The sequence below is a fragment of the Nannobrachium achirus genome, assembly GCF_963921795.1.
Source record: "Nannobrachium achirus genome assembly, chromosome: 10".
NCBI lineage: Eukaryota > Metazoa > Chordata > Actinopteri > Myctophiformes > Myctophidae > Nannobrachium > Nannobrachium achirus.
The window spans coordinates 7081378-7104301 of NC_137819.1; the positions used below are offsets into that span (position 1 = coordinate 7081378).

The following is a 22924-nucleotide window of genomic DNA, read 5'->3' on the forward strand; positions in this document are numbered from 1 at the left end:
TGTATACATTTATCATGTGAATGAAACAGTGATTTTGGGGGTTTTGCTTGTGTACATGACCTATATAACTTCACCACTGAACACCACATTGTGATTTGTACAACTTCATTCACAAACTGCACACATACTAACTGATAATATACAGTAGATACAGATTGAACAGGGAGAACACACTGTTATTAATGTATTGTTTTGTAGTAGTTTAAACATGCATGGCATCACTTTGTCATGTTCAGGGGTGTCACACCAAATTCTGGGCCCTGGGTACTTTAACTATTGAAAAATAGCAGATACACAAGCTCACAGCGCGGCACCGAGTGCCACGCTGCAGAGCGTGTAGATCTGATATGTCAGTGGTGCTCAAACTTTTTCATATGAAGGACACCTAAAATGATATGTATTTGGCCACGGACCCCCATCTCAAATTAATTTGTTCCAGGGACCCCTCAGAAGCAAAATTTGAGTCACAAATGTTCACTTATATTTAGATTTGCACACATTTTCACAGCTTTTTAAAAATGGCAGATCTACAAGCTCACAGCACGGCACTCAGTTAGGGATGCTGAGATTAATCGATACGGATCGCAATCGTTATACAAATGTGCGCGATAGGAGTGAATCAGTTCATTCAGTGTGTATCGGTACAATTGACATCTGAAATTGTGATGTATCGTATCGTGATGTATCGTATCGTGATGTATCGTTTGCTGCATGTCTGAATCGTTTTTTCATGTAGTATTTTATTCTATCCTGTGTTTCCGAGGCGTCTTGAACCGTCTACTGCAGCTGTGACTGCCAGTAATTTTTACATTTAGTTTCAATCTTGTTACAGGTTCATTTGATTCCATTTGTACTCTGAGTTATGATGGTCCTTAAAATGTAAATGTTAGATAATCACTGGTATTGTTATTGTATACCAGATGTTAAGTCCAAATCGCAATAAAATCAGGAAAAGGGGTGTATCGCATCGTATCGGAACAGCGGTAAATCGTATCGCATCGTATCGGGGTCAGGTATGATTCGTAATGCATCGTATCGGCAGGATTTCAATGTATCGCAAATATATCGTATTGCTGGCAGTGTATCGAGATGCGTATCGAATCGCCTCAGTGATGGAGATCAGCACCATAGACATAGAAAGGTAGACACCTCCTTCTGCACTGGTGCATAATGCATCGAGGGACCAAGGGAATCTGTGTGCATCGCTTCCACGTTTGTCACACATAGGAAGTTGCTAGGCCAATCAGAGGCAGGTGGGGGCGGGTCTTTACGTAGGCAGCCTGTAAGAACAGCTGAGAATTGTAGTCCTTGGATAAGTCCCGGAAAAAACGCGATGTGATTTGCCAGTAGTCACTTTGACTGACAGCGATCCCTTGGTTTTTCCAGGAAGTCCGGACTACAACTGTTGCAGTCGCTCCAATGAACTGCAGAGGCGAACGAGGCATCTAGCTTTTTATATCTGTGATCAGCACCCCTACACTCAGTGCCGCGCTGTGAGCTTGTATATCTGCTATTTTTTCAATAGCTAAAAAATTAAATAATTCCAGGCGCCTCCACCTTGGGCCCTAGTAACTCCCCCCACCCCCTTTGTGATGCCCCTGGTCATGTTATAGTGTTAGATATTGTACAGGAGAATTGACGTACTGTGTGTGTGGAGGTCTCGGTTGATCACTGAAGTTGGGAGGATAATCTTTAGACCAATCACTCTTCATAGACACACAGCTGGGTGTTGGAGACTCTGCTCTGTGACTTCTGGAATCATACGTTTATACATTTATCATGTGAATGAAAAGGTTGTTTTATTTGTATCTAGTATGAAAGTGTATTACTTTTTGGACAACAGCTAAAACTACAAAACAATAACAATAGAAAGAGCAATAAAAAGGGGTTTCCTAGATAGATATAACAGATAGATATAGCTTAGTGTGTTACATAGATAGATATAACATAGTGTGTTACATAGATAGATATAACATAGTGTGTTACATAGATAGATATAACATAGTGTGTTTACATAGATAGATATAACATAGTGTGTTGCATAGATAGGTCATATACACCAGTAAGACTCCCTAATCGGGAGATAAGCGACCGTAGGTCGCTTCAAGCAGTCAGTCTGTATAGTGAAGCTTCACCACTGAACACCAGATTGTGATTTGTAGCAACACAACCACCCTAAGGACTACAAACCATGGATTGACATCTCTACCTACTGCACAGTATGACACAGAGCTGCTACCTTTAAATTATTTTTAAATCTGATTTTTCTTTCATATACTATACTTTAAATTGTATTGAGAAAAAACAATGCTGCAATTTGTTCCAAAAGTGTTATACATACACATATACATATACATAGAGAGATACATAATAGATTAAAGGGATATGTAACTTTCAAAAACACTTTTGGTAATTTTATCATCTAATCAGGCTTTTATGAACACCCTCGACAGTTTTTTATTTGCTTGATTCAGTATTTAGATAGTTGATGTAAATGTTATCAGGCGGGGCCCATCCAGGGCCCCTCCACATACACACCCATTGTAACTTCAAACTCCATTTTATTAACCATGATAGATTCATTAAGAACACAAAACTGTTCAGGGTGTTCATAAAAGCCTGATCAGACGATAAAATGACCAAAAGTGTTTTTGAAAGTGAAATATCCCTTTAACAAAGCAATGCTAATACTGGTTCACATCCTACAAGGTAAGAAACCTCTGACTCTTATCTTCTATCCAACCTAGAAATCAAGGATGTCCTCATGTGTTTTCACATCCAGATGGCGGACAAGTGAATCAACTCATGATTAGCAAGATGTGCAGAATATAGTTTTACAGTTTATAAAGAATATCTGGGAATATGGTTATTTTAAGACACACCGTCCTTGCATAATTGTAAATCGCTTTGGATTAAGAGTGTCTGCTAAATGCCTAAATTGTAAATTGTAGAAGCAAAGAGTGGAAAACAAGGCAATGGCCGGGTCAAGGCAGTCATATCAGAACAGGGGAAGATTCTGACTCCTGTAGTGTGTGACGCTACCAGAAATACAAATCGTTTGAGATTTTAAAATCTTGCAGTGTGAGTGCAGCTTTACAGTGTAGTGTAATGTATAGGAGGATTGACATACTGTGTGTGTGGAGGTCCAGGTTCACTGAAGTTAAGAGGTTCTCTTCTAGACCCGTCACTCTTCATAGACACATAGCTGGTTGTTGAAGACTCTGCTCTGTGGTGAAGACTTCTGGAAATATATAAATGTTTCTATAATTATCATAAGAATGTAAGAGGACAAGTTGTTTCATATTTGTTATTGTTATTCTATTATTGTTGTATTCTGTTCCCCAGCCTAAATCAAGAACAGATGTAGAGCATGATTATCCTCTAGTGCAGTGGTTTTCAACCTTTCTAAGCAAAGCACCACCTTGGAAAATATGTCTCTCTCCAAGTACCACCATAATAACTGATGTTAAAATACAGGTGCATAGACCCACCACATCCTATTCAGTTATGCACAGTTAACACAGGAGGACCATTTATTCCTTGAATTCATGGACATTTAGTTGTTTTGGTTGCATTCCTAAACCAATCATTTGATGACCGGGTCATCAGACACATTTAGCAACTACATGTGTGAACTTCCCGTGCAAACTGATGATATTTCTAATCCTTTATTAATGGCTAGGTGTGTCTTCATCCTCATTTCAGCATGGCCGGAGAGCCCATTGCTTGGTCAGAACAACTACCTGTAGTATAACATCAATATTTCACTACACTTATGTATTCTTTCTTATTTTTGGGAGACTCCTTTGAGTACCACCAGAGGGGGCTCATGTACCACACAGGTTGAGAACCACTGCTCTAGCGTGAGAGGTTCACAAATCCAATCTTAAAAACTCATTCTGTGCCAAATGCCAAAATGGCTCCAAGGTAGCTGTGCCACGATTGTGTATGTTTTTCTTTACTATGCAATGAAAAGAAACAGACACAGTTGGTGTGATTCAGTGGCAAAAAGAATGTTGTCAATCAGACAAATGGTTCCAGAGATAGAGCTGTTTGAATGAAAAAAAAGTGTCCATCCACTAGAATGAACACACATGAACACACATTTTCTCAATCAGCTAAACGAGGGAGCGAACACACAAACAGAGAAAAGCATCTCTCTGATCTCAGGTCATTTTGAAAAAAAAAAATGATTTTTTTTCTATACAAAAAACACAAAAACCGTCATAAACCGTCATTGGCACAGAATGAGTTAAGCTTCTCGATTTGCTCTCAGACATTCAAGGCCGTCCCAATGATTTTCAAACATGGTTGATATACTGTACTGTATATCTGTATCGCTACTGTCTGTTATACTTCATAGTGTTATATATTGTATAGGAGGATTGACGTACGTTGTGTGTGGAGGTCCAGGTTCATCACTGAAGTTAAGAGGTTCTCTTCTAGACCAGTCACTCTTCATAGACACATAGCTGACTGTTGGAGTCTCTGGTCTGTAATACAGACTTCTGGAAAATGTTTCTATAATTATCATATGAATGTCCATTTATTCAATGTTGTTATTTTAGTTTTTCTACTATTTTTAAGTACCATTGTAAACATAAATGGGAACATGTTTTGAGTTTTGCCTCTTAACATTGCAGTAACAAGAAGACAGAATAAAATAGCTAAATGTTAACATTATAGAAACAGTAACATTTTACAAACAATAAGGCACATTAAAGGTCTTTACACACCAAGGGCGATTTTGCGAAGCAAATAATTTGCTTTTTTAAAACCTCATAAAGTCAATGCAAGCTTCCACACCGGCCACAAATTTCCAGCTTCCACACCGGCCACAAGTTTTTTTTTTTTTTGCTCTGGTGTTGAATTTTGCAGTACCAAAGCAAGCTAGCTCTGTACTGTTCGTTATGTTTCATAGTGTTGTGTAATGTATAGGAGGATTGACATACTGTGTGTGTGGAGGTCCAGGTTGAGCATAGCTGGCTGTTGGAGACCATGGTCTGTGGTGAAGACTTCTGGAAAGATATAAATGTTTCTATAATTAGGATTTCATATAAATTAAGACGTTTATTTATTAAATATTTGTTTTTAAGTCTCATTGTAAATCTTAAAGGATTTTTTTTTGTTTCGCCTCAAAATATTGCAGATAATACAGAACAAAACAATAAGAAAACAGAATAAATGGCTAAATAATAACCATTAATGATAATAAACAGTAGAGTTAGTGGACTAGAAATACAGTTCAAGAGTTGTACAGGAGGATTGACATACTGTGTGTGCAGGTCCAGGTTCACTGAACAGAAGCGGAGAATCTTTAGGCCAGTCACTCTTCACAGACACACAGCTGGGTGTTGGAGTCTCTGCTCTGTGGATGTGATGTTTGACAGGTTCCTCCTTCTTGCTCTCCATGTTGCTCTTTATTAAACCTGTCAAGGTTACAGTCAATAAAATACATCAGAAAACACAACATGCTAGAGATGCATGGCATTAACCATCAGAATCCTTTATTCTAGCCTTTCAGCCATTTACAATTATGGCAGACACAGCACAATACTTTGCTAGCTTTTTTGCCTCTTTTCAGGAATCCCAAGTTGTTGAAACCCTAAAGACCAGTCTACTAATGGACCTGGTGTACAAGATACACTACACATCAAAGATACCCATGTACCTGACAAACTACTTCCTAAAGGTCAAGGATGTCCACGATCACAACACCAGAGGCAGCTCCACTAATCATGTTCAACGGTATGTCCCAGGTTGCCAAATATGAAGACAAGGAAATCTGGAGGTCTCAGTTGGAACTGTTACCCCCGCGACCCGATTCCGGATAAGCGATTGAAGATGGATGGATGGATGGATAGTCTGCACCTATCAGCTCTGAGATGATATTTAGCCAGGGACGTGCAGGCCATTGGGAAAAGCGGGACAACTCCCGAACGGCCAGTCCATTCCCGGCCTGACCAGAAAAAAATGGACGGCCCTCAAAGTAAATATAACTCATGTAATTGGCCCACTGGCTTGTCTCTCATAATCTGAAATGGCCAATCTTTGAGTAGCAGCAGCCCACAGAGCCATCACATTGGCCCCACTGGCTTGTCTATCATCTGAATACCAGCCCACTACTCCCTAGCTTCTTTGACAACTCCTAGATGGTCCTCATACAACATCATTAGACTCTCTTTATACCCGAACAACGATGAGACCTAAAAGTAACTGTTCATCGGTTAGTATTTGTGGCCTCGCAGCTTGTCCGGAAGGCGGAAACATCGGGTGCACAGCCCCCGGCCGCACTCAAAGAGAGCCTCTCCAACTCCTTTTCCCGGGCCGAATCAGGGGCCCAGCACGTCCCTGTATTTAGCAGAGATTGATATTTAATGACCTTGGTCATAAAGGCTTCCTCTAGGCTAAGGTCAAAGGTGCTGCCATCTCTAATACAGACACCTCCCTGGACTCTTAGAAAAATATAGAATATAGAAAAAAACCTTTTATAGTTACAGACAACACGTTTCTAGAAGAGTTATCAATATATGCGTAATATATGTGAATAACTTCACATATTAACTATGATCCTGCTATGAGGCAACAATATCACCAACATAATGTTGAAACTACAGTAGATGCAGTAGCTCATGTCAACCAACAGGGGTCCTACTAGACTGCAATAATAGAGGAGCAGGGAGACTAACAGCAGTGGTCTCTCTGAGGTAGAGGAATATCATGTTAATAATACTATTAATTAACATACTCTACCATGGTTAAAATAATGTTTTATTCACTAAACTAAGTTATGAACTGCAGCTTTGAGATGTCCACTGGTTCAGCAATTCCTTTATTAAAATAGACATTATTTTCATGATCAGATTAGTTTTATTATAGCCTAAAACTGTTATTTGTAAATTTACTTATTACATTCACAAACACTAAATACTCAAAAGAAACCACACCCTACTGAAAACTACTTCTTTTTCACATGACCATCTTCCTCTAAACCACGTGGTTTACAGTAAACTGGTGCAGTAGTTCCACCATAGAGGATATAAAATAAAGTCTCTTTGCATGTTGCAGATCCGGTCTGGAAAGGAAACACTGCGTGTATGCATGTGTGAGTGCAAACGACAGGATACAGTAGGCGGGCTCTAGACCGGATCACACTGTTAACTCACTATGGAAACCAAGCAGCTTTCAGCCGAGTGGGAAAAGACCGCCGAGTGTAAATTCAATTCATAGGTCAGAACGACTGATACAGTTGACATTCTTATGTATTACGGGTAAACACCACCTCTGATGACTGATAGTTTTCTATGTCAATCTCAGAGTCCGTTATTGAGTCATGAACTTTGGTTTCTGAGGAGGTGAAAAAGTGAACCTTACCGTCGTGAAACATTTCCACCGTTGTTTGCCCGGTGGGGAACGGTCCCGGGTTGAGCTCTACGTCTCCTGAAAGCAGCAGCGGGGCCTTGTTCTTACAGCCCGGGTTTGATGTCCACGTTGAGTGGATCGCCGCTTTCCCGAACCCCAGATGTTTAGATTCGGTGACGTTGTGTTGTAGGTAGAAATCTCTGACAGTCTAGGACACCGCCCACCCAAACACTCTGACATCCCACTGTTTAATTCCTCTAGTTCTCTGAACCCAACATGACTGAAGGCTACAAAACTAAAATATAAAGTGCACTGCTTCCTCTAAACAGGTGCTAGCAGTGCCTCCAGGACGCGTATATTCTGTATGGTTTAATAAAGACCTGTTTTCTTTCTTCTATCCAGTCTGTGTGTGAGAGTTTCCTCTTTCCACCGAGTTCAACTGCCGCAACAAGACGCAAAATTTAAAGTTGCAGTGCTGCTACTCAATAACGGCCAACTTCCACTGAAGTCACGTGATTTACTGTAAGAGAGAGACAGAAAGAGAGAGAGAGAGAGAGAGAGAGAGAGAGAGAGAGAGAGAGAGAGAGAGAGAGAGATCAAAGAGATGCAAATCTAAAGATCTCTCCACCTTTGTGCTGCCGAAACACATGCAATAATTCAATCTGACTTCCAATCTTATTAGACTAAATCTTATAAATGTATTCATTCTTGAATTATCAGGTGGGTGAATGTAATGAATGTGTGTGTGTGAATGGGTGAATGTAATGTACAATCTATGTAAAGAGCCTTGGATAAAGGTGCTTTATAAATGCACCATTTGCCGTTTTCCCCTCAAAGGCAAAGATACAAACTCTACCACTTCCTGTTTGCAACAGTTTTCACTTACTGTGCGGTAAAGCCGAGACAGAGGGGAAGCACACGCACGCACACACACACACACACACACACACACACACACACACACACACACACACACACACACACACACACACACACACACACACACACACACACACACACACACAGCTCTCTGCAGGCATGCAAACAGCCCCAGTTAAACACAGAGTGCATTGAGTACCAAACAGCTTTAGCAGAGTGTTATACTACACTAGAGTTAATCATTGGTACCAAACAGCTTTAGCAGAGTGTTATACTACACTAGGGTCAATCAGTACAAATCTATACGCTCAGTATTGAGCAGGATATTAACATTAATTGTGGGCTCGCCTGTAAGGCGAGCACACTTTTATAGATATTGTCATTAAGTGTGCCTATGCATAGCATGGGGACACTTATTGTTCTCGCTCATATTTAAGCCGGACGGACGGACGGACGGACAGACATGGCGTTTCCCCAAAGTTTGACCGCCTACTCCTCCCACAGTTTTTGCACCACATACTCGCTCGGAAAATTAAAATATTTTTTTCCCTGGATTCCTTGGGTCATGACGCATCTCCCCATATAGGCCCCGCCCATTTGCGTATGGATAGATTTTCCGCCATCTTGGATTTTCTCCAAAACACACTTTTTGCTCCTTTTCCTACATATTTTCTTCAAATGTCTTAAAAACCGGTACACATGATCTATGAAGCCATGCGATAAACATAGTCAAAGGATATTTCGATAGTTCGTACCGTTCGTTCGTAACGCGCTTCCAAAGTTAGCGGGAGGGGCACGTTTCGCAAACAACAGCCATAAATCACAAACAATAGGTCGAGTCAACACCGAATTTCAACCACAGGTCGGGGGTGGCATACTCAACGAATCCCCAAAAGCATTTCCACTTCGACCTGTAGGGGGCGTCACAAACGCGCGAAACGTAATTGTCCCCATTGACTTATAATGGGAGAAAGCAAAAATTCACATTCAAGTATTTTTCTTTCGCAAAGCATAGTGGCTACAGTTTCAAACCTTGCAGAGGAGATTCATAATGATTTTAAGAATGAATTGAAAAATTACTACATCACTCTACCTCATGGTGGCGCTATAACGGCTGACTTTAAGTTTTGGCTTGTAACTCTTTTGACTTATAATGGGAATCGCAAAAACTCACATTAAATTATTTTTCTCTCGCAAACCATAGGGCCTACAGTTTCAAGACTTGGAGAGGAGGTTCATAATGATTTCAAGAATTAAATGAAAAATAATAGTGTCATTTGGCCTCATGGTGGCACTATAACAGCCCAGTTTACGTTTTGGCCTGTAACTGTTGAACCGTAGGTCGGAAAATTAAAATTATTTTTTCCCTGGATTCCTTGGGTCATGACGCATCTCCCCATATAGGCCACGCCCATTTGCGTATGGGTAGATTTTCCGCCATCTTGAATTTTCTCCAAAACACACTTTTTGCTCCTTTTCCTACATATTTTCTTCAAATGTCTTAAAAACCGGTACACGTGATCTATGAAGCCATGCGATAAACATAGTCAAAGGATATTTCGATAGTCCATACCGTACCTTCGTAACGCGCTGCCAAAGTTAGCGGGAGGGGCCCGTTTCGCAAACGATAGCCATAAATCACAAACAATAGGTCGAGTCAACACTGAATTTCAACCACAGGTCGGGGGTGGCATACTCAACGAATCCCCAAAAGCATTTCCAGTTCGACCCCTAGGGGGCGTCACAAACGCGCGAAACGTAACCGTTTCGTGCCGGAACGCGTTTTTCACGGGGACCGACCCTCTCACAACGAAACACAGACAACTTGGCGGATGGTCTCACCGTCCAAACCACTACACAAGGTCGTGCATTGCAGGCACACTTGTCAAAATTGACTCGTTATTTATCTATCAGGCAATCAACAGTAGACGGGAACTTCGGTTCCTTTCTACTCCTACATACTTAGACAGAAAATGAAAATAAAAACATCAATGTGTTCAGCTTACAGTGGCGAAGTGTGCTATTATTTTTTACAGCAATCGGCCAAATGGTGGCGCTGTAGGAAGCCTTCGAAAGTGCGAACTTTGAACAGGTATAGCTCATGCTCTGTTATACGTACAGCCATGAAACCTGTATACACGTATGCGTCTCCTCATGTCGAACAACTTTTACCCTCTAACTTTTGACCTCTGACCTTTAGATCCCCCAAAATTTTGAATTATATGAAAAACAGTAAAAATCTATCTCCTCCTGGGATTTCCGCGTTACACGCATGACACTTTTTTCACATGAACTTTGGACCAATACGGTCAAACTAGTCTGGTCGGATTTCTTTTAAAGTGAAATATATTTTTTTAATAATTCAATCAATATTGCGGTTTTATGCAAATTATTCTTCGGCCTCTAAATCATACATGCAAAGTTACACGTTCATGGGATTTGGCAAAGATGTAGAGGGTTAGTCAAAGTATCACGGAAACCAATTTTATTCCAATCGGCCAAAGGGGGGCGCTATACGAAGCGTTTGAAAATTCAAACTTTAAACGGGCATAAGTCATGCCTCGTTTCGTTTGAAGACATGCAACTTGCTTACACGCATGCTTTGACTCAAGCGGAAGACATCTGTGTCTTTGTTGAGTAAGCTCAGCCCTTAGATTCTCCGCCATTTTGAGCAGTTTGTAAAACGCTTAAACCCGCTTTTATTCTGGAATTTTCGCGTCACGTCCACAAAACTTTTTTTAAATGAACTTTGGACCAATATCTAAAGATCTGTCAGATGGGATTTTTTTTTTAAAATTTAAACATGCTTTTTTAATAATTCAATGAATATTGCAGTTTTATGCAAATTATTCTTCTGCCTCTAAATCATACATGCAAAGTAACATGTTCATGGCATTTGGCAAAGATGTAGAGTGTTAGTCCAAATATCACTAAAACCAATCTTACTCCAATTGACCAAATGGGTGCGCTATATCATTTTGAGCAGTTTGTGAAACGCTTAAACCCGTTAGGATTTTTTTTTAGCAATTTGCATGAAACATTCTACACACAATCTAAGGACCTTTATCTAATATGCCTATGAAGTGCACACACAAAATAATAATAATAATAATAAATATAGCTGCAAGCAGCGATAAAGTGGCCAAAGCCAAAAACACCTCAAATCATGAACACAGCCTGCAATGTGCGTGAAATCTTGCAAGCACATTCCCAATAGGTCAAGGAACAGATACCACCCTTCTTACATTGGCCTGTTATAGCGCCACCAGCGGGTCAACTTTTGCACAACACATTTTTGGAACAAAATGGACCAATCTTTGACGTCAGTAACGTCAAAGAGAGCACTGCCTGTGATCTTTACATTTTGTACTTTTATAGCCATTGTTTTCTGGCTTTAAGCGAGCCCACAATTGTTTCGAAGGAACAATATTTTCTAGTTCCCTGATGAGATCATACTAAAAATTACAGATGCTAATTTATTCCTAAATGTAACTTAAAGTGAAGCCACTCTCCTCCTTTGCCAGCTTATGCAATGTTGGCTACAGGCTTTAGCCCACATACAATAACACTGTACACCATGTGAGCTAGTTGTGTGTGACTTAAAACTTATGAGCGTTGACTGTTTTGACACTTTATGTATATATTCTTCTTCTTCTCTTTTTCTGGTGTACCTTGCTCTTTTTACTGTACACAACGGTACTTGTGTTTCTTTTCTCTCTGTAACTTTGTAAACCTTTGTTGTATCTGTTGTATATTTGTAACGTACACACACTTTATTTATACTATTATATTATGCCTCACTCATCTGTTCATTACAGGTTCAAGTTAGAAGCACACACTTAACCAGTGTTATGACCACGGCTCTTAGGCCATAACAAATGGAGAGGGACACGGCTGTTAAAAGTGTACAAAACATATTTATTTACATTATAAACAATAATATGAACAAAACTTATGGGATGTGTAAATCAGTGTAATCAGTAGGGTCAGCAGTATGTGGATGTGTGGAAGATGTAGTGTGGTGGTGTTGAATGGTGCAAACCAAAACTAGGCTAGTTAGCCAAAAGTGCTGCTGCTCTCATGGCAGGAGAGAGAGAGTGAGAGTGTGGCCACACCCAGCCTTTTATAGAGCACCCTGGGAACACTGGCCAGGTGCTCCCAATGCACCTGATTGGCAATCAGGACCTGTGGGAGTAAAGGTTAGACAGAGCAACCACACAGGCCCTAGTAGGCCGACAGGGGCCGTGACACCCTCCCCCTACAAAACGAGGACCCTTAAGGGACCGAGAACCTAACAGCGAATCAAAACATAATGGACTAAACATTTTGTCCTTAGCTAGACACTTTCTTCAAAATGTGAACCTATCAGACACTTTACCTATAATGTAAAGACACAAACCGAAATTAATTTCAGTCTACCAATTAGTCACCAAGTATCCCATATAATAGCCAATATGCATACCCAAAACCACTACGCATATCACAAACAATGTTTTGACAATGTACCATACCACTTAAATAAATGTCACTCTAACCACTCCAATCTGAACATGGCATACCAGCCCACCATCCCCAGCAAACAAGATCCGGAATTACTTGAAGCATCTAAGAGGATAGGGACAGGAACAGAGCCATTAACAGTGAGATAGGCAGAACCACAAGATGGGTCAAAACACATGTCACATTGTACAACATAAGTCACCCCGTCAAAACAATTTCTGATCCAGATAACCTAAAGTCAAATCATTCAGTACATTTTACCAGCTAGGCCAACCTGAATAAAACCCAGAGTGGCGGCTCCTCCCAGCTCACCGGGAGTGTGCACAAAGCCCCACACCAATAGGTCCAGCGTTGCCCAAACCTAACCCCCCCATCCCAACCGACCCATATGTCAGAAGGACATGGGGAAGTGAACACTGTCCCCCAGTCATTCCGGCCTGGTGAGACAAATCGCAAACTTAGAACATGATAAACCAAACCAAGCGAACACTGTCTCCCAGCCATTCTGGACTGGCAAGACAAATCGCAAACTTAACAGGATAAAACCACATCTACACCTCCCAGCCACCTGCAGCCTGGCAGATACAACACTGCCTCCCAGCTGCACCGGCCTGGTGAAGACAATTCCTGCCCTTAAATTACCAATTATAACTACAGCTCCCATACATGGAACTCACAAGAACTTCGTACTGAAACAATTCTGGACCAAACAATACAGACAGAAAGGGAAAACCTATGAGGAATAAAACTGAGGACAAGTGACTTTTTAGATTACCATTAACCAAAAAAACAAATGCTCTCTCTAAAACCCTGCCAAAGCCAGGACAGCTGCTACAGGTCCGCCTACAGGTGCGATGATCCCCCTACCTCAGCTGCTTTACCTAAAACTAATGAAAATAACATATTTTGGTGAGCACTTTTCTCAGCCAATCAAATATTTCAGCGAAACGCCACTGGCACCAAATCATATGCTTGAAACAGTAACTTTAACAACCTTGTAGGCCTACTTCATGCTCTGATCAATACATCTCCATATAGCAATATGCATACCAGCGTTAAAATAGACTTTGGTGGTTAATGGTGGCATCAATGTGATGCCCTGGTACAGGGTTTGTATGCCTTTCTGTGTAGCCATTTTAGCAGGGCCTGCTGGGGGGAAGTGCACCGAGCCTGCAACCGATGCGCCTCAGCGCCTCCTCTCTAGGGTTGGGACCCGAAACCGGTTCTTTTTAGGACCCGGTTCCATGATAGCGGGTCCAGAACCGGGTCAATCATTTTTGCCGGTCCGATTCTCTTAACGGGTCTCATCAGCGCGCATTTAATGTGCATTCCATTGCAAGCAGCTGTGGTGACGTCAGGCCACCTCTACAGAAAGAATGCTGGGAATGTCCGTGTCACTGAGCAGCGCGAGTGAGAGCGACGACAACTGAACACACCAACAAGCAGCGTGATAAACAAACAGCATGGTGCAGAAGAGACAGAAGTCTTCCAAGTTTGGCTGTAGGCTACTTCAGCTCACTGGAAGCGCGTTCATTCTGACGTCCATGAGCGGCGCTCGTCGGCTCGTTCGGTCCGCGGTCTTCTGTCCTCGCGTCTTTCTTTTCATTCACATTTCACATTATGCTCCAAATAACACCCGCAGCTGCAGAAGACCTCGCGAAAGTTGATATGTGAGCGGACCGAGGCGCTCCTCTGTGCCGTCTGCCTGGGTGCGTCTCTTCTTCCTTGTTACGTCTTGCAAGTTGCAACGCAAGTAAAGCCTGACTACTTCGCTGTGTTGCATGCCGAAAATAGCTGATCTGCAAGCTCACAACACGTCGCATCCACAAGACAACGTGAGCTTGTAGATCAGCTATTTTAACCAACGCTTAAAGCCTTAAACATACAGATGGGCGCGACGTTTAGAAACCTGACTTCACAATAGCCCCTTTTCCACTGCAGCTTTAGTACCACACCACATCACACCACACCACATGAATATATCTACATTTTCAATTACACAAAGGTAGCCCTATTGGTAAGAAACAAATTGACCCTTAACTGTGATTATATTACAATATAAATTTGTATTACAACAACTATACCTAAATTATTATTTATTTGAACGCCCATTAGGCTTATGTAAACAACTACTGTTAAATGGTCTCAATCGTTCATGTTTTATTTTTCTATAGGACATACAGAAGCGTCAGTGTCAGAAAATATGAAAATATATATATATTGGAACCGTTAAGAGAACCGTTAGGAACCGGAATCGTTAAGAGGGAATCGCTAAGGACTCGGAATCGTTAAAATCCTAACGAGTCCCAACCCTACTCCTCTCTGAGACGGGCCAGAACTACGGCCACCCATAACCCCTCCCAGCTTCCGTCTGGTGGACCACATTCGTCAGGAGGGTCGCACCGTCTGGAGGGTCGCACCGTCAGGTGGACCAACACCCAGATGCCCCTATAATGTCCACTCACTGGCTGCACCTACAAAAAGCATACACCTCTGCACCACTGCTGTGTACCCACCATGCTACCAACCACTGTTTACATGCCCCATCATGGCCAAACCAGCTCAGTTTTTACTGCCAGCTGTTGGATCTGGAGTCGTTATCCACTGATGCCAACATTACTACTAGCCAATATTGACACAGAGCAGAACTACACAAAGAAAATGGGCAACAACGGCGTGACACTGAAAAAAAAATGCTCACCTAATTTTACAAAAAAAAACAAAAACACCAAGCGAACTTCTTTAACAAAAATAGCGTATACTACTATAATATACTACTATAATCCTATGCGGGGACCACCACACAAAAAAGAAAAAAACGCACCTTTAACAACCATCCTGACTGCTAACCACTACACTGCAGTGATACCAATTAAATTACAGCACAACCCAAAACCATTATATATTTAACAAAAACTGAACTAACAAGTACAACCAAAACACTTTAACTACCGTGCACCTTCTCCTATGACTATGACAACCCTGCCGGTCAACAGGCTTCAAAGCAAGACAGGAAGTTTACTTTACCTGCTCAAAAAGTCATGGCAAAATACTAGTTCTATTTTTTAACAAACGGCACATCTCCCACCTGTTGTCACCAAGGGAATTACCCACCCCTCACCCTTCACGCTTCTCGCTTCACGTTTCTCGCTTCACATTTCATGTCCTTCACGTCCATCACGTCCCTCACGTCCATCGCGTCCATCAACCAAGGGGACACACTAGGGTGGATCTTAAATTACCTTTTTTTGATTTTCTTGAGTCTCACCCCCCAATTATGTTCCAATGTACAAAAAACTGCTTTGGTTAAAATTTGGTTGAATTTCAAGCATATTTAGAGGTAGCTCAATCAAGTCAAAGATTGTACATTTTATTGGTCAAAATCGAATTGCACTGCAGGCACATTTAAGTTATACATTACACATTATTCTTATACTAAGCACAGAAATTATATTTTTTAAGCTTACAAATCTAAACACAAATCTGATTACATGTTTGTCATATGTCAAACCAGAATTAATGTATTGTTGGAAATAGCAAAGCAAAGAATGACAATTTGCAATTTTTCATTTAATGTGCACAATGACATGTCTTTATTGCACACTCTTCAATCATACTCACAACACACAACAAGCACACAGCCCCACTTCCTTGTTTACCCCCAAAACCCCCGAAAGTCACTGCAGTATAGCAATTCAGTAGTTACTGATCAATTAAAGTTTGTTAACGGCTATCGGGATACTTGTGCCGATAGTCCTGCACAATTTGCAGCAAGTATTGGAGTTGGGACTCATCTTTAGTAATGAGACCACAATATTCTTGTATTAGGGCAACCCCACGCTCTGCATGATCATTGACAACATTCATCGCCTTCACTATAGCCAGAGCTTCTTGGTAGTCCTCCCTGGGCTCCCTCTCAAAGCACCTTGGAAAAAAAATTCAATGTTCTTCCTTGCAATTGTTTCAAGGTCAACAGTAATTCTCTTCATATGCCCCTGTTCACCATAAGTGATTGGAAAACTTTTGAGAAGCAGCTGGAAAACTTTTGAGAAGCAGCTTTAGACACCTCAGCATTTATTGTTGAACCGGATACCTCGCTGCCCGGTTCAGAGCCCATCATGCCCGTTGGATGGCAAAGGTTAATTATTGTATGAAGATCTGGATGTTTCATGGCCAATTCAAACTGACCTTCAGGGAAGAAAAAGCATGCATGGATTTGTGCATTTTTGCAGTTTGCAATTATGTGAAGGCATGGATGATGGCACCTGTTGCTGTCAGCGCTCCACTAAATTACTTGGCAGCTGTTAAAATCGTTCCTGGAATATTCATCAATAAATGCTGAGGTGTCTAAAGCTGCTTCTCAAAAGTTTTCCAATCACATATGGTATTTGGCTCCAGAGATCGTCGGACTTGCATTGTTTGACAGTCAAGTGAGCGCGCAAACGAAGAGGCTGATGGTGAGAGCCACGAAAGATGGAAATGAAGATCATGAACAGGGGCATATGAAGATAATTACTGTTGACCTTGGAACAATTGCAAGGAAGAACATTGAAGTGCTTTTCAAAATGATGGATCTCCCAGATGACTTCCTTGACGTTGATCCCGATGAGTGGGAGCCCAGGGTGGACTACCAAGAAGCTCTGGCTGTAGTGAAGGCGATGAATGTTGTCAATGATCATGCAGAGCGTGGGGTTGCCCTAATACAAGAATATTGTGGTCTCATTACTAAAGATGAGTCCCAACTCCAATACTTGCTGCAAAATGTGCAGAACCATCGGCACAAGTATCCCGATAGCCGTAATTAAACTTTAATTGATCAGTAACTACTGAATTGCTATACTGCAGTGACTTTCGGGGGTTTTGGGGGTAAACGAGGAAGTGGGGCTGTGTGCTTGTTGTGTGTTGTGAGTATGATTGAAGAGTGTGCAATAAAGACATGTCATTGTGCACGTTAAATGAAAAATAGCAATTTGTCATTCTTTGTTTTGCTATTTTCTACAATACATTAATTCTGGTTTGATATGACAAACAGATTTGTGTTTAGATTTGTAAGCTTAAAAAATATAATCGCTGTGCTTAGTATAAGAATAATGTATAATGTATAACTTAAATGTGCCTGCAGTGCAATTCGATTTTGACCAATAAAATGTACAAAATTCAACCAAATTTTAACCAAAGCAGTTTTTTGTACGTTGGAACATAATTGGGGGGTGAGACTCAAGAAAATCTAAAAAAGGTAATTTAAGATCCACCCTAGGACACACCCTTCTGACAACAAGGGACGACGCAAGCCAGGAACAAACATTTGTTAATCACAGATTTCGAAACAGATTCCCAATACGAATGGGCCCACAACTTTAGATGTGGCCAAAACGTATCATTTCCATTTTCTTTTTTTGGACGAGCCCCCATGTTATGACCACGGCTCTTAGGCCATAACAAATGGAGAGGGACACGGCTGTTAAAAGTGTACAAAACATATTTATTTACATTATAAACAATAATATGAACAAAACTTATGGGATGTGTAAATCAGTGTAATCAGTAGGGTCAGCAGTATGTGGATGTGTGGAAGATGTAGTGTGGCAATCAGGACCTGTGGGAGTAAAGGTTAGACAGAGCAACCACACAGGCCCTAGTAGGCCGACTACAGGGGCTGTGACACCAGTACAAAGCCAAACTCATGTTCAACCCCAAATGATCAGCCCTGGACGCACACAGCATCATCTATACCTCACACCTGGGAGGCCTGGGGGGTCTCGCACTAGGCTTTTAATGTTTTATGTTTTGTTTTTTTTAACAGAATCACTTTTTTTTACAAATCACTTTCCATCACAGACCTAAAATCTAGGTTTGCTTACATGATGAATCCTCCTAAATAATCACAGCATGGGGTGTAGTGGTGGAGGGGATCTGGGTTTTGGTCAATTCATTTAGTTTTGTTTTCATATTAAATTGTCACACAAACACGGCAACCTGCAGGACGCGAGACAGAGCCTGTCAACCGATTGGCTGTGATATCTCCCTGACAACCGACAACAACCAGTAAAACATGAGTTATATTTCGTCGTTGTTGGGTGGAAACCTTGTATGTCCAAAACCGTTTATTTTGTATTTATCATTTTAAAAATGATTTAAACTAGTGAAAACAGCCGATCTACAAGCACACAACGCCTCGCGGTGCGAGGCGTTGTGTGCTTGTAGATCTGCTGTTTTCACTACTTTTGTGCACGGCCTTGTATGATGAAGCAGGGCTTTGCGTTGCGAAAAATTTTACAAATTTGAAACTTGGAGATACAAGGTTTCTACCCGACAGTGACGATTTACTTTGTTGACTGCCCACAGTGCCCAGCCCCCAAAATGGAATGACGGCTGACATTTTATTTATTAATTTTTTCCAATTTTTTTAGGGATTTGTCCTGCTTTTCCCAATGGCCAGCAAGTCCCTGATGCACGTCACGGCACGAAAGCCAGTTCCCTATAAAACCCTGACAGAACCAAGCAGCCCTCAGAGCCCCCCCCCCCCCCCCTATTGGATTGTGGTTACACAACGTCCTGAGACCAACCAAACCGCTGTTTTGACCTCACAGGCACCCTTACTTGTCAAACAGACCCCTCCCTCCCCTCCCTTTCTAGGCTCTCCTCTCCCTGCTCTGGTGCAGAGCAGAAGCCGTTTGACAAGTAAGGGTGCCTGTGAGGTCAAAACAACGGTTTAGTTGGTCTCAGGACGTTGTGTAAACACAATCCAATAAAAAAATACTAACTTTGAAGCTAAAGAAATAACCGCACTAGCCTAAGGACAATCCACTGTGTTAGTTATGAGAGAGCCTGTGAAATCTAGCAACAGTACAGCCGAAATCTAGCAACAGGGGCAGCCGAAATCTAGCAACAGGGGCAGCTATGATTTTTTTTTTACCAAAGCAGGTATGAAGGGGTATGATAAAAGGCAGATTTAACCCTATATGTGTTTTGGTCTGGATGTCTCCTTTAAGGACTGTCTCCCTCTCAGTGTGTCACTAAAGAGGTGTATTTTGATTGGGCCTTGTGACTCAGAGGCTTTCAGCCAGGGGTGTCACACCAAATTCTGGGCCCTGGGTACAAGGATTCACTCACATGTTGTGCTTTAGCTATTGGAAAATAGCAGATATACAAGCTCACAGCGCGGCACCAAGTGCTGCGCTGTGAGCTTGTATATCTGCTATTTTTCAATAGCTAAAGTATATTAGATTCTCCGCCATTTTGAGCAGTTTGTAAAACGCTTAAACCCGCTTTTATTCTGGAATTTTCGCGTCACGTCCACAAAACTTTTTTTAAATGAACTTTGGACCAATATCTAAAGATCTGTCAGATGGGATTTTTTTTAAAATTTAAACATGCTTTTTTAATAATTCAATGAATATTGCAGTTTTATGCAAATTATTCTTCTGCCTCTAAATCATACATGCAAAGTAACATGTTCATGGCATTTGGCAAAGATGTAGAGTGTTAGTCCAAATATCACTAAAACCAATCTTACTCCAATTGACCAAAGGGGTGTGCTATATCATTTTGAGCAGTTTGTGAAACGCTTAAACCCGTTAGGATTTTTTTTAGCAATTTGCATGAAACATTCTACACACAATCTAAGGACCTTTATCTAATATGCCTATGAAGTGCACACACAAAATAATAATAATAATAATAAATATAGCTGCAAGCAGCGATAAAGTGGCCAAAGCCAAAAACACCTCAAATCATGAACACAGCCTGCAATGTGCGTGAAATCTTGCAAGCACATTCCCAATAGGTCAAGGAACAGATACCACCCTTCTTACATTGGCCTGTTATAGCGCCACCAGCGGGTCAACTTTTGCACAACACATTTTTGGAACAAAATGGACCAATCTTTGACGTCAGTAACGTCAAAGAGAGCACTGCCTGTGATCTTTACATTTTGTACTTTTATAGCCATTGTTTTCTGGCTTGAAGCGAGCCCACAATTGTTTCGAAGGAACAATATTTTCTAGTTCCCTGATGAGATCATACTAAAAATTACAGATGCTAATTTATTCCTAAATGTAACTTAAAGTGAAGCCACTCTCCTCCTTTGCCAGCTTATGCAATGTTGGCTACAGGCTTTAGCCCACATACAATAACACTGCACACCATGTGAGCTAGTTGTGTGTGACTTAAAACTTATGAGCGTTGACTGTTTTGACACTTTATGTATATATTCTTCTTCTTCTCTTTTTCTGGTGTACCTTGCTCTTTTTACTGTACACAACGGTACTTGTGTTTCTTTTCTGTCTGTAACTTTGTAAACCTTTGTTGTATCTGTTGTATATTTGTAACGTGCACACACTTTATTTATACTATTATATTATGCCTCACTCATCTGTTCATTACAGGTTCAAGTTAGAAGCACACACTTAACCAGTGTTATGACCACGGCTCTTAGGCCATAACAAATGGAGAGGGACACGGCTGTTAAAAGTGTACAAAACATATTTATTTACATTATAAACAATAATATGAACAAAACTTATGGGATGTGTAAATCAGTGTAATCAGTAGGGTCAGCAGTATGTGGATGTGTGGAAGATGTAGTGTGGTGGTGTTGAATGGTGCAAACCAAAACTAGGCTAGTTAGCCAAAAGTGCTGCTGCTCTCATGGCAGGAGAGAGAGAGTGAGAGTGTGGCCACACCCAGCCTTTTATAGAGCACCCTGGGAACACTGGCCAGGTGCTCCCAATGCACCTGATTGGCAATCAGGACCTGTGGGAGTAAAGGTTAGACAGAGCAACCACACAGGCCCTAGTAGGCCGACAGGGGCCGTGACACCCTCCCCCTACAAAACGAGGACCCTTAAGGGACCGAGAACCTAACAGCGAATCAAAACATAATGGACTAAACATTTTGTCCTTAGCTAGACACTTTCTTCAAAATGTGAACCTATCAGACACTTTACCTATAATGTAAAGACACAAACCGAAATTAATTTCAGTCTACCAATTAGTCACCAAGTATCCCATATAATAGCCAATATGCATACCCAAAACCACTACGCATATCACAAACAATGTTTTGACAATGTACCATACCACTTAAATAAATGTCACTCTAACCACTCCAATCTGAACATGGCATACCAGCCCACCATCCCCAGCAAACAAGATCCGGAATTACTTGAAGCATCTAAGAGGATAGGGACAGGAACAGAGCCATTAACAGTGAGATAGGCAGAACCACAAGATGGGTCAAAACACATGTCACATTGTACAACATAAGTCACCCCGTCAAAACAATTTCTGATCCAGATAACCTAAAGTCAAATCATTCAGTACATTTTACCAGCTAGGCCAACCTGAATAAAACCCAGAGTGGCGGCTCCTCCCAGCTCACCGGGAGTGTGCACAAAGCCCCACACCAATAGGTCCAGCGTTGCCCAAACCTAACCCCCCCATCCCAACCGACCCATATGTCAGAAGGACATGGGGAAGTGAACACTGTCCCCCAGTCATTCCGGCCTGGTGAGACAAATCGCGAACTTAGAACATGATAAACCAAACCAAGCGAACACTGTCTCCCAGCCATTCTGGACTGGCAAGACAAATCGCAAACTTAACAGGATAAAACCACATCTACACCTCCCAGCCACCTGCAGCCTGGCAGATACAACACTGCCTCCCAGCTGCACCGGCCTGGTGAAGACAATTCCTGCCCTTAAATTACCAATTATAACTACAGCTCCCATACATGGAACTCACAAGAACTTCGTACTGAAACAATTCTGGACCAAACAATACAGACAGAAAGGGAAAACCTATGAGGACAAAACTGAGGACAAGTGACTTTTTAGATTACCATTAACCAAAAAAACAAATGCTCTCTCTAAAACCCTGCCAAAGCCAGGACAGCTGCTACAGGTCCGCCTACAGGTGCGATGATCCCCCTACCTCAGCTGCTTTACCTAAAACTAATGAAAATAACATATTTTGGTGAGCACTTTTCTCAGCCAATCAAATATTTCAGCGAAACGCCACTGGCACCAAATCATATGCTTGAAACAGTAACTTTAACAACCTTGTAGGCCTACTTCATGCTCTGATCAATACATCTCCATATAGCAATATGCATACCAGCGTTAAAATAGACTTTGGTGGTTAATGGTGGCATCAATGTGATGCCCTGGTACAGGGTTTGT

General features: G+C 41.4%; 2 protein-coding genes across 2 annotated transcripts in view; both read right to left on the bottom strand.

Annotated features, from left to right (window-relative positions):
• LOC308292373 (protein NLRC3-like) overlaps positions 1-22924 on the bottom strand; it is a gene marked incomplete at its 3' end in the record, with an annotated part of 202764 nt that overhangs the window by 124271 nt on the left and 55569 nt on the right. The window lies entirely within an intron of this gene.
• Positions 1-22924, bottom strand: part of LOC308292269 (protein NLRC3-like) — a gene marked incomplete at both ends in the record, with an annotated part of 41041 nt that overhangs the window by 7721 nt on the left and 10396 nt on the right. The window contains one exon of the mRNA XM_080734584.1: positions 7375-7570. Coding sequence (XP_080590710.1) covers positions 7375-7570 — 196 coding nt within the window. The remainder of the gene's footprint in view (positions 1-7374; positions 7571-22924) is intronic.